The following is a 16238-nucleotide window of genomic DNA, read 5'->3' as shown; positions in this document are numbered from 1 at the left end:
TCCGCACTTTTGGGGTCCACCGTATTGACTCCAAGGTTTATTTATATACGTCTCTTACTTTCTGTCTTGCTATATGCTACCTTCTTTGCAGAGAAATTGACAAGAAAGCCACTGAGAGCCGAGGGGCTCGCTTGCTTGGGGTGGCTCACTTCGAATTCCCCAGCTTTGACCTTTTATCAGTATCCTATAATTCCTAGGGGCTCACCAGCGGTTATCTAAATCCATTGGATTTCTAGAGAACTTATCCCTGGTCAAATTGCCGAATCTGCAAGGACAACCATACTTAGGAGTGCTGAACTAATCAAATAAATAATGAATAACCACAGTTTACTGAACTTATCCCTACATAACGAAACTTCTGTTGAAATTAGTTAGTTTCTGCCTACAGCCATTCACCTTCACTCTTTCTGAGAAGTTGGGAAAGGTTGCTTGGTACCGGTCTCTTTAATCCATTTGACTTGTTCAAGTCTCTCATACTGTATATTACCCCATGGACCAGACTCCCATAAAAATATCCATCGCTCTTATGTCAGGCTCCCAGACGCTTCAAGCAGTGAAACAAAGAACAAATCTAGTACTCAAAAACCACCATCGTAAGAGAACGTATTTACAGAACGGCTCATTGACTTTATGGGCAGTAAGTGATGGTGAAATCATTTCCGGCACAGGCCCGCACGGCTTGGTCAACTGGGCCAGTTCCCCCGCAAGTACCAGAGGTATCGCCTGGACGGTAAGCCTGATATTGAATTTTCATATGAGTTTGCACGCCACATCAACTGCCAGTGTTAAGAGCTTGCTTACCTGGTTGCAAGGGCAGCTCGCCGATCCACAGGTGACTGAGCCACAGGTGCTGGTGATTTTCTGGGCCTGTATTGAGGTGTTAATTAATATTGTGTAGAAAGTGTGCCTTATTTTGGTTGAAAACTCAAACTACGTACCACACTGAACGCTAGAATATTTGAGATGTCGTAGTAATTGAGGCCTCCCGCGTTCATATTGAACTCAGACATAGAACATTTCTGGATAGCAGCTTAAATGTTAACTCCTTGGCAAACATTGTAAATGCGACTCACTCCATAACAGTTATTGGCACACGAACCATCCCCAGCGACATCACAAACGCGACCGATCCAGCCGTCAGGAACAGAGACGCTCTTGGAGGTCCCTGCCCCAATATCAACGCGTGCCGCTCCAGTGTATGGACTGCCGCTCCAGTTATCGACCCTCACACCGACTCCCCTGATAAAGAAAAAGTATAAATGTCTGTCAATGGCACATATGTCGTACCACCCTTACCATGAACAATTATTCTGACCATTTCATAATTAGATATCAGCAACCTGTCTTGATGGTGTCAAAACCTGAATCCTTACCTTCAACGTAAGTTTGTGGGCAGCTTGGACCCCCGATATAAGGAACACCAAAGCGGAAACGGTAGATGCGATGGAAAAATGCATATTTGGGAGATTTCTTTGTGAGTAAGTGAAATAGCTAAACCTCTGTGACGATAGCTGCCTGGCAATGAGGCTGGTACTTATAGGCCCCCATTCAATCGATATCTTCTTAGGCCTGAGAGGCCAGTCAGTGGTGCATGTGCCTCGAGGGATACAGCCCTCGACAATATTTGATCCGGTTCGGCAGACTAGCCACCGGGGTTCACGGGCTGGAGGATGCATTCAACTAAGGTATCTGAAATCGATGTCTATACGCACAGGTAATTGTTATGCAAAGCTTTTTGCTGGTGTGTTTTGAAAGCAATATTTCAGATGAGCCTTTCTTGACTATTACTTTGCTGTCAGTATCTCAAGCGTTTTAGCTACTTAATTAACTATACTAGACCTCACTTGAATCCGCATACATGGCCCTCAATTATGATTTCGTGTATATCAAAACACCAGGCGCTCGCTTGAATGGGCGCGTATCCATCGCTTATTACAGCGCCAAGCTCTCCGGTTGTTTTCTTACGCCCAAGAAGCACACCTCCAACTGATTCAAACAGGAACTCTCGATCGAGTATCAGCCCGGGCGTTCGGCTGATTTTGCCGGGTGATGGAAGATCATCTGAGCAGGCCTACTGACCTACTTGAGCAAAAGCACCTCCGTGTCCCAAGCATCAATAATACTATTAATTCTATCATAACGAAGTTTGAGCCTTATGAGCACCTTACTTGGAACTATCCATTACAGGGCGGGTCTATGTGAAATCGGGGGGAGGGGGCAGCGGATAGTCATAATCATTATCATGACCGAGATAACCGAAGAGGCTTGTTTGGGTCGTCCTAGATCCGGGTCAATCGAGATGAGTGGCTATTCTTCGGGGTTGCTTCCTTTATTGGGTTTTTGAACTTATATTCAAACTCTGCTTATGAGGCGTTGGTTCCGGGGCATGACGATACAAGTGGTATGTAGCTAACGGCCGACTCGATATCGATATCGAACTATATGTATATACCGCGTCTATATATACTCCTAACTTCTCAATGCTCTTCACCTCTTTTAAATCAGGGATACATTCTCAATCATTTATGAGAGCTCATGTAGTTTAAATATCTGTAGTAAATCGATTCGGATCTGAAGTACAACTCGTGCGTGGGTTGGGTGGCTACAAGGCTCCTGTCGCGATCATATAGCAATGGAGGGGGTGGTAAAAAGGTGTCGGGCGAGCCAAATGTGCTAGTCAGTGCGGTGGTCGCGAGCAAACTAGTTGCTCGCGATGCCGTGCCGCGTGGCTGATTTCATATCTAGGCCCGGAATCGGAAAGCTTGGAGGCCCACCAGCTACCGCTCAAAATATGTAGGACCTTACGTCCATGACCACACGCCCTTACGACCGCCTCCATACGTCCTTACGGCCGCCACACTCCAGTCCTTATGACCTCCCGTCCCACGCCCTTAGGGCCCCTGTATCGGGTCGAAAGGCCCTTCCGTGCTTACTACCTCGTCTCGTCCTCTGTTGTTTTCCTTCTTTTCTCTTTCTTTCTTAGCGTAGTTTGCCTGGGTTTTGTGAGCGGTTAGCCTTAAGCTTATTCGCTTGTAGCTCTTTAAATATGAATAAAAATAATAAAAATAAGCCGTGCCGCGTGATCTACATAAGCGCCGTCCCTAGCCTGCCATGCATCTCCGCGGGTCCATGACATCATCGTATCAAGACGAGGGCCCGTAAACCAAGTTTAAATTGATCACAACTACATTCGCCACCTTACTTTAGCCCAAATGAGTCATCATAGACTTGATATTAAAAGATGCAATCCTGCGGCACTATTATGTTCCAGGTCCCGGTGTCACCTTTGGTGCTGGGTAGTCACTCACGTGCGTCGAAGCCGGATCACATGCTGGGAACCAACTTCACCCCGCCTTAAATTACTACCGGGCAAACCTCTGCCTTGCTTTCCACTTCCTTCCAGGCTTAGGCATATTGTCGGTACACCATCAACCAACCATTCCATAAAGCACGTGTGGCTCCTTGCATTACACGATGTCAAATCTTGACAAAATGAAGTCTGACATCGAGTCTGCATTGGGTTCTCTGGTGTCTTCAACTCACAACATCTTGCCCACCGAAGCCAACCGACGACTGTATGAAATCGGAAATGAATATTTCAAAATATGCTCCGAGCGCCCCGCTCAGACCGCTGGATCTACAGCTGAAGAGGAAGAAGACTTTGATCGTGGCAATAGTACCCCCGGCGTTCCCCAATTCTTTTCTACCCTGTGGGAAACTGTTATTGGATGCGTGAACAATTCGCCTGTTCAGGAACAAGCTCATAGCGAGCACATCACTCGCCTTGTCGACCTTGTTGGCAAAATTAAAGACAATTCACAATCGGAAAACGGTGAATGGTCGATTAGAGGGGAAAATGCGGCTGGAGCACTTTGCCCTTACTAGGTCAAACACTTCGTGATCATTACAATGGTAGGTGATCTTCTTGTCCGTCAAGCAACGAATAATCATGCGCTTTTCTTGTATAGAGCCTATCGACACGATGAGATTCAGCTCCTCTTCGTTATTATGCCGGGAAGGTCAAGCATCAGTAGCTGGGGCTTTTCAACTTGAAACTTCTCATCTCCATGGTGGGGAATCAGAATCGGATGTCACTCGTCTCGCGAAATCTCGCCATCAATGGCTGTCGCTTCAATCTTTCATCTCTCTTCTCTGGCGTGACTGCGGATACAGTGATTATGCTTTGTATGCGATCTGGGCCCTCCGTTCTGGACTGGAAGACTGGCCAGAATCACCGCCGGTTTACGGTACCGAGTGCGACACTTTTGAGGAAAGTCCAGCGTACCTTGCATTTCAAGTTGAAGCCGCGACGATATGGATATGCAACACGGCACCATTGATGTACAAATGCACGGAAATATGGGGACCGAAGGGTAATCCAGATTGGCCCAAGAGGGCAGGGGCCCCAGGTAGAGGTGGTAAACGATGGGATGGGGTGGATGGGTACGATCACGATCATAAACGATGGCAGGTATGGAAAGACGTCCTGAACAAGGTTATCCTATGGTGCGGTAGCGCTGGGAATGAGAAATTCCAGGATTCAAAAATAAATGATGCTTCCAAGCGTGCATTGGATGCTATGGAACAAGCTGAACGATAATGAGAAACTGTGTCTTGATAGCTCTGTATTTTACAAAGGTGTTTCAAGCGTTAGTTGGATCCAATGCAAGCTTTCATTTGGCTTTCTGCCTCTCGCGATCTTAGATTCCGCTCATTCCTTAATAATTGAGAACTTGCAAATGACACAACATGATATAAGTATAAAACCTGCATGTTCTAGAGGTCAATTACCGAGCTATTGATCGCCTCATGTTGCCACCCTGGCCCAGATAGAGGTGCGCTAAATTATCGTTAATCCATACTGCGATTCTTCTATGCTCTTGGGGAAAGCTAGTAGTTAAAGAGGCAAGCGTGGTGTTTGGAACTTCCTAGAACCTAGAGATGTGGATTGGGTCGGGTTGACGTGCCTCAGAAAACTTTCAAAATTTTCTCACTTTCGCGATTTGAGAATAAACGAAGGAAATTTGAAATGGAAGGTGTCTTGTAATAGGTACTCTACGGGGTCCCCAAAAACTCTGGAGCGCTCTAGAGTGCTCCGGTTTTGGGAACCTCCTCGTTAGGATCCGACGGATCCGGATTGCTCGGCGAGCACTCGAGAGCACTCCACGAGCACTTCTGAGCGTCATAGTAGACGCTCCGGAGTGCTCGCCGACAATAGCGAGTCTTGGAGCGCTCCCGAGATTTTCGGAACCCCGTAGAGTAGTAAGATCATGCTGTGGTCAAACAAGTACTTTGAGAGGACCAACAATAGACACATGCCTAAGATAGTTACAGCATCAACAATTGCCATTTTCGTTGGAGTTAGGCTTGGGCCTTGCAATTGTCCAAGAACACTTTGTACCCGAGATGAGGGCACAATGTTCCATTGAGTATACTGACCTTTCCGGACCAAGAATCGATTGGTAGACTTGTCATCACAGGACTTCACCCCCTTTTCGACAAAGGGTGTGCGGCGGGCACGGGACTTGGACAGCATGTGTCCAGACTTAGATTGGATCTCAGATCATGCTTCGCTGTGGCGTTGTTGTACAGTAATTGACCAGACTTAGAATAGGAATACGATCTTCAGGGTCTATTTGAAATTTAATGACTATGAGCATCGGGAACGACTTAGACAATTTTGTTCTTCTCCTCACCCGCGCCACAACGTATCAAAGTCAACACCTAGCACACATGGCAAAGTACAATACGGAAACATTACTAAAAGCGAAGGAAAAGGCTAGAAAGGCAAGTTTAATTCATCTAAGTTTCATTAATTTGAGCTTCATGGTAGTTTACAGTCCAAGAAACGTATCTCTGACTGCTTGCTTGGCCAGAAGAGGCTCTGCGACTGCTTGAAATGTTATCCATTTCAGTATCACCAGAAGCCAGGGACTATAGCTGCACATTGAAGGACAAACGGTGTCCACCCACTGGCCCAACAATGCAATGTGCGGGCGGGACCGTCTGTCCCGTGCCCCTCAGAAGCCCCTCCCCGCCAATCACCTGATCTTAGCGACTTAGGTAATCAAGCCGCAACAATCTCTAGCACTAGCATTAATGCATGTCACCTTACTGATCTTGACACATTTCCACCCGACGAGCATTATACTCCCGCCGATTCTTGTTCTAGACCTGGATTGCCCCGTCTTGGCTCTTGTTCCAAGACTCACTTATTACAATCTCCTCGTACCCCACCGCTTTTTGAGTCTATTGATAATTCTACTCAACCGGACAAATTGCTTGACTTATGCAACAATTCCTCCCCTGGCTCAGACTCAGACTCAGACTCAGACAATCCATGCCTTACCACGTGCAGTCCTTGCTTGGATGTTGATTATTTTGGCAAATATCTCATGAATCTATCTGTTTCTGGAGCAACTAGGCCTGCCCCGCTTCCCCTTGGCAACAATCCCCTTCCTTCTGACGCCAAAGAACCCCATCATGACAATTCATACATAGAAGACAACGACAATGCTTATCCTTACCCAGACGATCCAGACAATCCAGACAATCCAGACAACGCCAAGGGAGTGCTCGTGGAGGAACCGCTGATCCGTGTCCCACCGGATGATGCCAAGGGGCCTCCCAAGCCTCCTGGCAATGATGGAGGAGCCGGCATGCCTCTATTTGATGCTCACCCAACGCTACGGAACATTTACTTGCGCACTTGGGCTCAGTACGCGTTCAACCATGCAACACAAGACTCTGTTCAATTGATACTGGAGTCCCACAAATTGGCCCTTATGGCCAATGCACAATACCTCCCTCAGCTGCTTGTTGAAGAGATTCAACAAATGCCTCTTACTCTACGGTCGCTTGAGCGCCGGCTTGGAATGGACCACTCGGAACTAATCAGAATCTATCCTGTGTGCCCCGAGCCCACATGCGGCAGACAATACACCATGGAGCAACTTTACCAGCTCCCCAATCCCCAGTGCACTTGGAACGTTGGAGAACAATGCCTTGGTATTCTATACACGGAGCGCTTACTTGCCAACGGTACTATCAAGCGTAGCCCCTCTAAATCATTTCCTTACATTCCTCTCCCTGCTGCTCTTGGTTGTCTATTGTCCCGCCCCGGTATGTCCAAGCTTTGTCAACATTGGCGTAACAACAACAATCCCAACGATGAGCCAACTGAGAACCCAACAAGGCCTCAGGATCCTGTGGAGTGGTTCAACAACATGCCAGTCAACCAACAATTTTCGGACATCAGCAAGGGCTGGGGTTGGCGGGCGCATGCAACGGGACTCACCCAACAATTTATTAATGGCAAGTACGTGGATTTGCCCGCCGGAGATTTTCCTTTATCTCTTGCGCGCTTACCTTTGGGCCTTAGCCTTACACTTAATGCCAATGGGTGAGTGCTTAACTTAAGGCTATCTTTTCATTTAAACATATATGCGCAGATACCAGGCAAACAAAGGCGATTACACTGCCGGTGGAAGTTATACTTCCAACAGAGTGTATATTGTTATCAATAATCTTCCGTATTTCAAACGGAATTTATTTGAAAACACAATCCTTGCAATGGTACTCCCTGGACCAACGGAGCCTAAGGACTACGCGTTTGACCAAATGATGGAGCCTCTTATTGACAATTTAATTTCTCTGTCTAATGGCATGTCTAGTGATTAATTCTCACTTATATACTAAAGCTACTACAGGCATTGAGTTGCCGGTGCACAATGCTGAGACGGGGGAAATTCAAGACCAATGCGTTTACGCAAACTTATCCGTCCTTGTGGTCGATTGGATCGCGCGCATCAAGTGTATAGGTCATGTTGGCGCTACTTCCAAAGAAAACCACTGCCCGTATTGCAAGCTACGGGCCTGTTTGCTGTCGACCGAGCAAGGCTATGACCATGAAGGTGAGTGTGTAATTATATATTCAAATTTGACTTAATTATTGGGTTCCATAGTTTATGATCTTTGCAAGCCTCACAAGCATTTACAGCATAAGCACCGCTGGCTCTGTGCGGAATGGTGTCGTGCACCACTGTAAGGTGGGCACACGCTAGTGGAGATGGGCGCTTGAGGCCGTACTACTACAAGCAGCTTGTACGTAATCTAACTAAATAAGGCTATACTACTTCCGCTTAGGGCGGACTACTGCTACTAACTAGTGCGAGTGGGCCTTAGGCCTGGAGGTGTGGTGAGTCAAGGGGGTGGTAAGCGTCTGAGTACTGCTGGGGGCCTGCTACTTAGCTGGCTGACTAATCCTCCTCAATGAATATGAGACGAGGTAAAATTGACTTGGTGTCTCCAAGCGATTTCCCTGCTGTATATATAGACAAAGCACACTATCTACATGGTCTGTGCGCGTGAGAGAAAGAAGTAACTAAGACAAATGAGAAGCGTGCTGCGGGCTGCGCAGAAGCGTGGATTTCTCCTAAGCGCCCTTGGCACGGCATCTCGGCGCGGCATCTCGGCATAATAAGCGCCGAGATCACGTGATCGAAAAACAAAAGGTATCAAGTCCGTAAAAAATACTAAAAATATCAGAAAAATCGTGCGAGTCCAATGGTATATGTTAGGAGGTTATAACATTGCCCCCCCCCTTAAAGGCTCTTGGCGGAGTCACGAGCCTTTTTCAGTTGTGACTTGTTGAATCGTTGGATTTCCTCTTGGCTGTGCTCTAGGAGTTCTTCCGGTTCCCAGGAATTGTCTTCCGGGCCATAACCCTTCCATTTGATTAGGTAGAACCATTTCCCCCGTTGTCTTTTGGAGTCAATAATTTGTTCCACCTCATACTCTTCTTCCCCTTCTATTGTTTCAGGAGGGGGTTTTTCTGGAAATGGTTGACTTGGGGATATGTGTGCCCTGGATAACAAACCCACATAGAATACATTGTGGATTTTAAGGGTTTCCGGTAACTTGAGGCGGTACGCGTGACTGGATACCTTCTCTAATACCTCAAAGGGACCTAGTTGCTTGGGGTCTAACTTGTTGGAATTTGTCCTAAGTTCTACGTTTTTTCCATCTAGCCAGACTTTTTCCCCTATTGAGTATTCTGGGACTGTTCCTTTATCCCTTGTCATCCGTTCCTTGCTCATTCTGAGGGCTGCTTCGGCTTCCTTCCATTCCCTGGCTAGGGTATCTGCCACGAGGTCTGCTTCTGGGATGTTTGACGGGATGTTTGATGGATTCATGATCGGATTTCTGCCATAAATTAATTCAAATGGGGTTTTTCCAGTAGCTGAGTGCTTGGCGTTGTTATAGGCATACTCCGCAAGTGGTAACCACTTAACCCAATCTGAATGATCTGCTGCTACATAAGACCTTAGGTAGAACTTGATAAATTGGTTGACACGTTCCGTCTGGCCGTCTGATTCAGGGTGGTAGGCCAAGGAGAAGGAAGGTTTAATCCCTAATCGTTGGTAGAGCGCCCTAAGGAATTTCCCTGTGAATGTAGTCCCTCGATCTGATATAGTTTTGACGGGGAGCCCATGAAGTTTCCAGATGTGGGAGACAAAGAGATCAGCCAAGCCCTTTGCTGAAACCTTTTTCGAGGTAGGGATGAAGTGGCCTAATTTGGAGAACGAATCAATAACTACCAGGATTGCATCATGTCCTTCTGACTTGGGAAAACCCGTGATGAAGTCATAGGAGATGGTGTGAAATGGGAAGGGGGGAACTTCTAAGGGTTTTAGGGCTATGACCGGGTTGTGGGCACAACGATTGGCTTGGCAAGCGGGGCAGCATTCCACCCATTCCTTGGCGGATGACTTCATTCCTGGCCACCAGTAGTTGCGGCTCAAGAGCTCCAGGGTCCTTTGTTGGCCTGGGTGACCCGCTAGTGGGGAGTCATGGAATTCCCTGAGTAATCGTTCCTTCAGGGCTTCTGAGTCCGGGACCACCAGTTTTCCTCGATACCATAGTAGGTCTTCCTCCCAGTCGTAGTCTCTGTAAGCCTTCCGAATGGAGGGAGGAGCGTTATCCGCGTCTTCCGTTAGGAATTGGATGATAGGCTCAAGGGATGGATCTTCCCTTAGCTTGGAGCGTATTTCTGTGACAATTTCCAGTTCCTCTTCTGATGTTTTGGCAAAGACTTCTGCGGGGAGCATTACCTCTGGTTCTGGTGATGTATCAACGTAGTCCGATCGTCTGGACAGGGCGTCTGGTTTCCCTGATTGTTTTCCTGGGCAATAGTGGATTTCAAAGTTGAAGTCGCTCAGGAATATGCGCCATCGGGCATGCCTACGGTTAAATGTCCGTGCCTGCATCCAATACTCCAGATTCCTATGATCCGTGAAGACCTGTACCGGTTTGTCCGTTGCTTCCAAGAATATCCTCCATTCCTCTAGCGCTTTGATGATTGCCAGGAGCTCCTTATTGTGGGTGTTGTAATTGGCTTCTGCGCCTGAGAAGGACTTGGACATATAGGCGATGGGATGCAGCCGGTTATCTGGACCTCTTTGGCTCAAGATTGCGCCCATAGCTACTCCTGAAGCGTCTGTTTCCAGGTAGTAGGGGAGCTTGGGATTGGAGTGGATCAGAACCAGGGATTGAGTGACCAATGTCTTTAGTTCTTTGAACGCAGTTTCCTCTGAATTTCCCCATGACCAAGGGGATTCCCTTTTTGTGAGATTATGGAGGGGGCGTGCTACCAAACTGAAATTGGGGATGAACCATTGAAGGTAATTAACAAACCCTAGGAAGGCCTGGACCTGCTTGACCGTCTTAGGTGTGGGCCACGTAGTAACGGCTTCGATCTTCTTTTGGTCCATGGAGAAGCCGGCGGGGGAAATAACAATACCAAGGTAATCTACCGTGGTGACATGGAAGTGGCACTTCGACAGTTTACAGAATAGCTGATTCTTTAGTAACCGGGATAGTACCTCCCTGACATGGGATGGGTGTTCCTCAGGTTTTTCCAAAAAAATCAAGATATCATCCAAGTATATGACCACTGTGACGTCAATGAGATCCCTGAATAGGTCATTCATGAAATGTTGGAAGGCAGCGGGGGCATTGGTAAGGCCAAACGGCATTACCAGATATTCGAATAGCCCGTATTTGGTCCTGAACGCTGTCTTCCACTCATCTCCTTCCTTGATCCTGACGTTATTGTAGCCCCAGCGCAAGTCCAATTTGGTGAAGATCTTGGCATGCCTGAGTTTAGCCATGAGGTCGTCCTGTCTTGGTAAAGGATACACATTCTTATGGGTGACCTTGTTCAACTTCCTGTAATCAACTACCAATCTAAGAGATCCGTCCGCCTTCTTGACAAACATGACGGGGGCGCCGGCAGAAGAGGTACTAGGACGGATCTTTCCTGTTGCCAATTCTTTGTCTATGTGTTGCTTCAGTGCCTTGGATTCCGCGTCAGTCATGCCGTATATTGGTCCTGGAGACAGTTTGGCGTCTGAAACAAGGTCAATAGATATGTCATACTCCCTATGTGGCGGGAGGACCTTGAACTCTTCTTCACCAAAGACTTTAGCAAACTCATGGTACTGTGGGGGAAGATCCGCTAAAGGGTTTGAGTCTGCTTCCTCCTCTGAGGCAATCTGAATCTGTTCAGGGAATGTGACTAGTCCCTGTTGCCAATCAATGAGAGGAGCTTCTGCCATTAGCCAAGTCATGCCTAGGATCGCCAAGGTGTTGCCAATGGGGCAAACAAGAAATGGGATGGAGTGGATGTGGCCATTGGCCGAAACCGTGAGATGAACCTGGTGCCATATGCGATCAGTCTGGGAGATTGTACCATCTAACATTCTCACAACTCGTGGATTTTTGAGTTGGGTTTTTGGGATTTTGAGTTTTTCTACTAAGCTCGGGGATATGAAGTTGGAGGTAGCGCCGGAATCTATTAGGGTTTTAATGGGTTCTGCCTGGGAATTTTGGACGTGTAGATTGAATAATAGCGGTTTTTTATTAGAGTCAAGTCCAACAAAAACAAATTCTACGCAAGTATCTACAATGTCCTTTTTCTGAGTCGGGGGCTTGGCAGCAGTCCTTGACTTCAGTCTTTTCCCAATTCTGATTCCTTGGCAACCTTAGCCACCTCTTTGACTGTGGCCTTCCAGCCATTGGGGCACTGTTTGATACCATGTCCCTTTTGACCGCACTTGACGCAGAGGCCAGACGCGCGCGGCGATCCCTTTCTTCCGGTGTTACGTAGTTAGGGTCCTCTGACAGTCGGACCCGTTGAGTGGTGGTGGTGGAAGTAGTGGCCACGGTGGCCGGGGACTTGGCGGGTGCCTTCTTTGGGCAGTTCTCCTCGTTTTCGCGGCGTATGTTGTCAATTTTTATGGAAGCCGCAAAAATTGCTTTGAGTTTGTCAGGAACGCTATCTTTGGTTGATAGCAATTCCTTCACCTTCCAGTGGAGGCCTTGCGTGAACTGCGCGATGTAGGCTTCCTTGTTCCAGTCTAATTCCGCCATGAGATTGCGGAACTCCGTGACGTACTTGGAGGTTGTGGTGGTTTGGGAGAGTGCCGCGATTTTCCTGGCGGCGGCCCTCTTGGCATCTGGATCAGCAAACGCCTCTTTGAATTTGCCCGTTAGGGCCTGGATGGTGGTAGGAGGGTTCCCTTCTCCCTTGATGATTGCCCCAATGATGGGGAGCGCCCAGTCTGCGGCCTTATCGGTCATGTGGTAGAGGATCCACACAACCATCTGCTCCTCCTTGTCGAATTGGTCCCGGTGGAGGGCTACCCAGAGCATCATTCTGTCTAGCCACTGGGTGGCTTTGCGGCCCCTGGTGTCTCCCTTATATGGGTCGGGGAGGTCCATTTTAGGCCGTTTTACGCTGGACCCTGCGTCAAAGGGGGTTAGGGACCCTAGATGCCTCCTAGGCATTCCTTGAGGCTCCTTTTTGGGGCGCCTTGGTTCTTCCTCTTCCTCTGAGTCAAAACCGGTTCCTCTGGAAGGCCGGAATGGGGCCTTGAGTCCAGGCCTAACCGTGCCTGGAGTGTGGGCTTCTCCTCCCGAGTGGGTGGGAGGAGTGACAGGCCCAGTCGATGGGCCAGGCTTGGCTTGGGCTGCTCCTTGGTCTTTATCCCCAAGGAGGTCTGCGGTCTCCTTGCATATGGCCCTGAGCTCAACAATCTGTTGGTTCTGGGCTTGGATTTGGTCCTGTAGGGACCCGACGGTGGCTGTGAGGGCTGTGATAGCCTTGAGGAGAGCAGAAGGGGACGGCTCTGGTTCCATCCTTGGCAAGTCTCGCGGAGTGGGTGATGTGCTGCAAGAGGCCGGTTGGGAATTGGTTGGAATGGAACGTCGAGAGGAGCGGCTAGTAGGACGGGAGTATGGGTGGGGGACGCCAGAGCGTGTGGATGGAATAATTGGAAACGGCGTGGGGGGATAGGTGCCTGATGCAGGACTTATGAGCGGTTTTTGTGTAGTGTGTGGGTGCTAAACCTTTGCGTCAAGCACCTAGCGTTGAATAGTCCCTACAACAAATCAACAGATCTGGCGATCGTGATATGAGCGGGTTTTCTACAAGCGGGTGTTTCAGCTGACTAAGGTCGCTAACTACTGTGTTCCGGCGAAACACGTGGTACGCGGGGGATCAGAACTCGTCTGCCTTGTAGCAATTTGGTACTACGTGGGGGTGGGGGATTTTTGATTATATCCCGCAAAGTAGCCCCGATCACGTGATTTCCCTTGTGCTAGTACAGGGAGTCTTCTCCTTGTCGATCAAGCCTACAAAAAGTTGATTTTACAATGTCGTGCACCACTGTAAGGTGGGCACACGCTAGTGGAGATGGGCGCTTGAGGCCGTACTACTACAAGCAGCTTGTACGTAATCTAACTAAATAAGGCTATACTACTTCCGCTTAGGGCGGACTACTGCTACTAACTAGTGCAAGTGGGCCTTAGGCCTGGAGGTGTGGTGAGTCAAGGGGGTGGTAAGCATCTGAGTACTGCTGGGGGCCTGCTACTTAGCTGGCTGACTAATCCTCCTCAATGAAGATGAGACGAGGTAAAATCGACTTGGTGTCTCCAAGCGATTTCCCTGCTGTATATATAGACAAAGCACACTATCTACATGGTCTGTGCGCGTGAGAGAAAGAAGTAACTAAGACAAATGAGAAGCGTGCTGCAGGCTGCGCAGAAGCGTGGATTTCTCCTAAGCGCCCTTGGCACGGCATCTCGGCGCGGCATCTCGGCATAATAAGCGCCGAGATCACGTGATCAAAAAAACAAAAGGTATCAAGTCCGTAAAAAATACTAAAAATATCAGAAAAATCGTGCGAGTCCAATGGTATATGTTAGGAGGTTATAACAAATGGCATGAACGCAATGACATCCGTAATGAGACTGGTACAACATTTACCAAACTAGACCGGCTCTCCGGTTTCTATGCGTTCAATAATGCGCCCATTGATGTAATGCATTTGGTGGATCTTGGGCTTACCAAGGCTATTGAAAGTAAGTACATATACAAGCAAGGGATGCTCCAAAAACGTTTTCATTGGCAGCCTGCTGGTGAGACACCCAAGGCTTGCTACAATGCGTTTATCACGCGGACAATCTTCCCTCATTATTGTAGTCGGCTCCCTACCCATGTAGGTTTCCATATATTCAACATATATATCACTAACATACATTAAAGGCCCAAGGGCTGAAGGGACGCGTCAAGGCCAAACAGCGGCGCCTCTTGCGCCTTATCATGGTCGGCTTGTACTTTGAGGCTTGGCGCGTTGGTGACTCGATCCTAGATGGCAATATCCCTTGTGGAAGTGAGAGATCAAGGCACTACAAGGCTCAGAAGGTCAATGCCAAGGCCTTCCGTAGACGTCAAAACCACATCAACAACTTGAATGAAGGCGGACTTGACAAGGTTCTCCCTTGGCAAGAATTTATGCCATCACAAAACCCTCGCGACTGGTTTGCAAACTTATTAAGATTTTGTATTGGGGCAACGCTCCTGACTCAACACCGAATCACTCAAGAGGAGGTTGAACAGGGTTGCCAGTTGCTTGAACAGGTCGGCACGGTGTTCACTGATATGAACATCAATCTCACTCCAAGCTTCCACGCCATCACACATTTGCCCAACCACCTCTACAAGTATGGAAGTGTTTACAATACTTCTACCAACCGATTTGAGCGTGCAAACCAAATGCTTATCAACGTCAACAAGAACGGGCACGGGGGCGGAGAAATTGAAGCAACAATGGCAAAGGGATTTATGCGTCGCGTCGAGTGTTACCGCTATGTAAGTCCCCCTCCAACTCTTATTCAGTTTACTAATACCTATTCAGATTAACAAACTACAATCAATTGAGGGGCCAACGGACGATGATATAGCAACAACAAAACTTTTGTTACAAGGCATGAGAGACGCCCCGGAACACAAAGTTCAGCGTGGCAGGCTTGATGCAATTCTGGCTGGAGACGCCCGATTTCTTGAACAAGGTAAATTCACGCATTTTTTTTATCTTGTGTGCACATAATAAATTGTTAAATTTATGTAGAGCACATTTGGTTGGCAACTGCCCCTGCCAAAGTTAACTTCAGAGATCACAAGCATCAAGCATATTATAATCTTATGGTTGAGTATTGCAATAACCATTGTCCTATAGGTCTACACAACGTCCGCTTTTACGGATATGGCGCGCCGCCACCAGAAGGAATTCAAGTTCAACTTCATCCTAGCCGATCTACTCTTGCCTACCCTCACTTCCGTTGGTACGGGGTCCGGTACGGCTCGGCAAACCATACGCAAGGGTTTGGTTCACGCTATGGTTATATTGATGACCAAACACCTGTTACCATTCAGGGTATTTATGAGTCAACAGTGACCGTTCTGGGCAAGCAGTACAAATTTCTGGCTGTTATGATTCAGAAATTTGTTGCTCCGGCAGAACCGCCTGCCTTCCCATGGAACCATTGGTACGTGTTTTCTGCCTCTAAGCTATTTAAATGGTAATTGTAAAATCTAGGGATCATATTCTTGGGATTGGTGCATGGGTGTACCAAGAACTCCAGCCAGTGGAAGCAGTGCCAGCAAGTGCATTTACTGGCCTTTTTGCGCTTTCCGATATTGAGATGTCATACGGGCACTATTGGCTTACATTTTCAATGATAACAGTAAGTCCTTTTTATGCATATCTTGCTATCTAATCCTTGCAAACAGACAAGGCCCAACGATTTGAGGGACAAAGACAACATGGGCGTTGATGACTAAGAGAGTGTAACAGTAACTGGTGTACGTTTTTACTCCTTTTACACAATGATAA

General features: G+C 47.8%; 5 protein-coding genes across 5 annotated transcripts; 3 read left to right on the top strand and 2 right to left on the bottom strand.

Annotated features, from left to right (window-relative positions):
• Positions 1 to 628: 628 nt before the first annotated feature.
• Positions 629 to 1457, bottom strand: RhiXN_10668 (uncharacterized protein; the record flags this gene model as incomplete). Its single annotated transcript, XM_043330484.1, has 6 exons — positions 629 to 736; positions 802 to 867; positions 939 to 1019; positions 1074 to 1239; positions 1297 to 1310; positions 1374 to 1457. 6 exons carry the CDS (start codon positions 1455 to 1457, stop codon positions 629 to 631), a joined length of 519 nt encoding a protein of 172 aa, XP_043184581.1.
• A 2017-nt stretch (positions 1458 to 3474) lies between these two features.
• RhiXN_10667 (uncharacterized protein) lies at positions 3475 to 4600 on the top strand (the record flags this gene model as incomplete). The annotated part of the gene is made up of 3 exons (XM_043330483.1): positions 3475 to 3832; positions 3886 to 3912; positions 3969 to 4600. 3 exons carry the CDS (start codon positions 3475 to 3477, stop codon positions 4598 to 4600), a joined length of 1017 nt encoding a protein of 338 aa, XP_043184580.1.
• A 1388-nt stretch (positions 4601 to 5988) lies between these two features.
• RhiXN_10666 (Retrotransposon-derived protein PEG10) lies at positions 5989 to 8047 on the top strand (the record flags this gene model as incomplete). The annotated part of the gene is made up of 6 exons (XM_043330482.1): positions 5989 to 6004; positions 6064 to 7318; positions 7382 to 7402; positions 7452 to 7483; positions 7701 to 7913; positions 7965 to 8047. The coding sequence occupies 6 exons, from the start codon at positions 5989 to 5991 to the stop codon at positions 8045 to 8047; spliced, it is 1620 nt and encodes a 539-aa protein (XP_043184579.1).
• A 556-nt stretch (positions 8048 to 8603) lies between these two features.
• RhiXN_10665 (Retrotransposable element Tf2 protein) lies at positions 8604 to 13200 on the bottom strand (the record flags this gene model as incomplete). Its single annotated transcript, XM_043330481.1, has 2 exons — positions 8604 to 12003; positions 12053 to 13200. The coding sequence occupies 2 exons, from the start codon at positions 13198 to 13200 to the stop codon at positions 8604 to 8606; spliced, it is 4548 nt and encodes a 1515-aa protein (XP_043184578.1).
• A 1061-nt stretch (positions 13201 to 14261) lies between these two features.
• Positions 14262 to 16186, top strand: RhiXN_10664 (Transposase family Tnp2 protein; the record flags this gene model as incomplete). Its single annotated transcript, XM_043330480.1, has 6 exons — positions 14262 to 14561; positions 14609 to 15214; positions 15261 to 15414; positions 15474 to 15891; positions 15942 to 16089; positions 16136 to 16186. The coding sequence occupies 6 exons, from the start codon at positions 14262 to 14264 to the stop codon at positions 16184 to 16186; spliced, it is 1677 nt and encodes a 558-aa protein (XP_043184577.1).
• Between the last annotated feature and the right edge of the window lie 52 nt (positions 16187 to 16238).

Source organism: Rhizoctonia solani, chromosome 11, assembly GCF_016906535.1.
Source record: "Rhizoctonia solani chromosome 11, complete sequence".
Taxonomy (NCBI): domain Eukaryota; kingdom Fungi; phylum Basidiomycota; class Agaricomycetes; order Cantharellales; family Ceratobasidiaceae; genus Rhizoctonia; species Rhizoctonia solani.
This window is presented reverse-complemented; position numbering and strand designations above follow the sequence as displayed.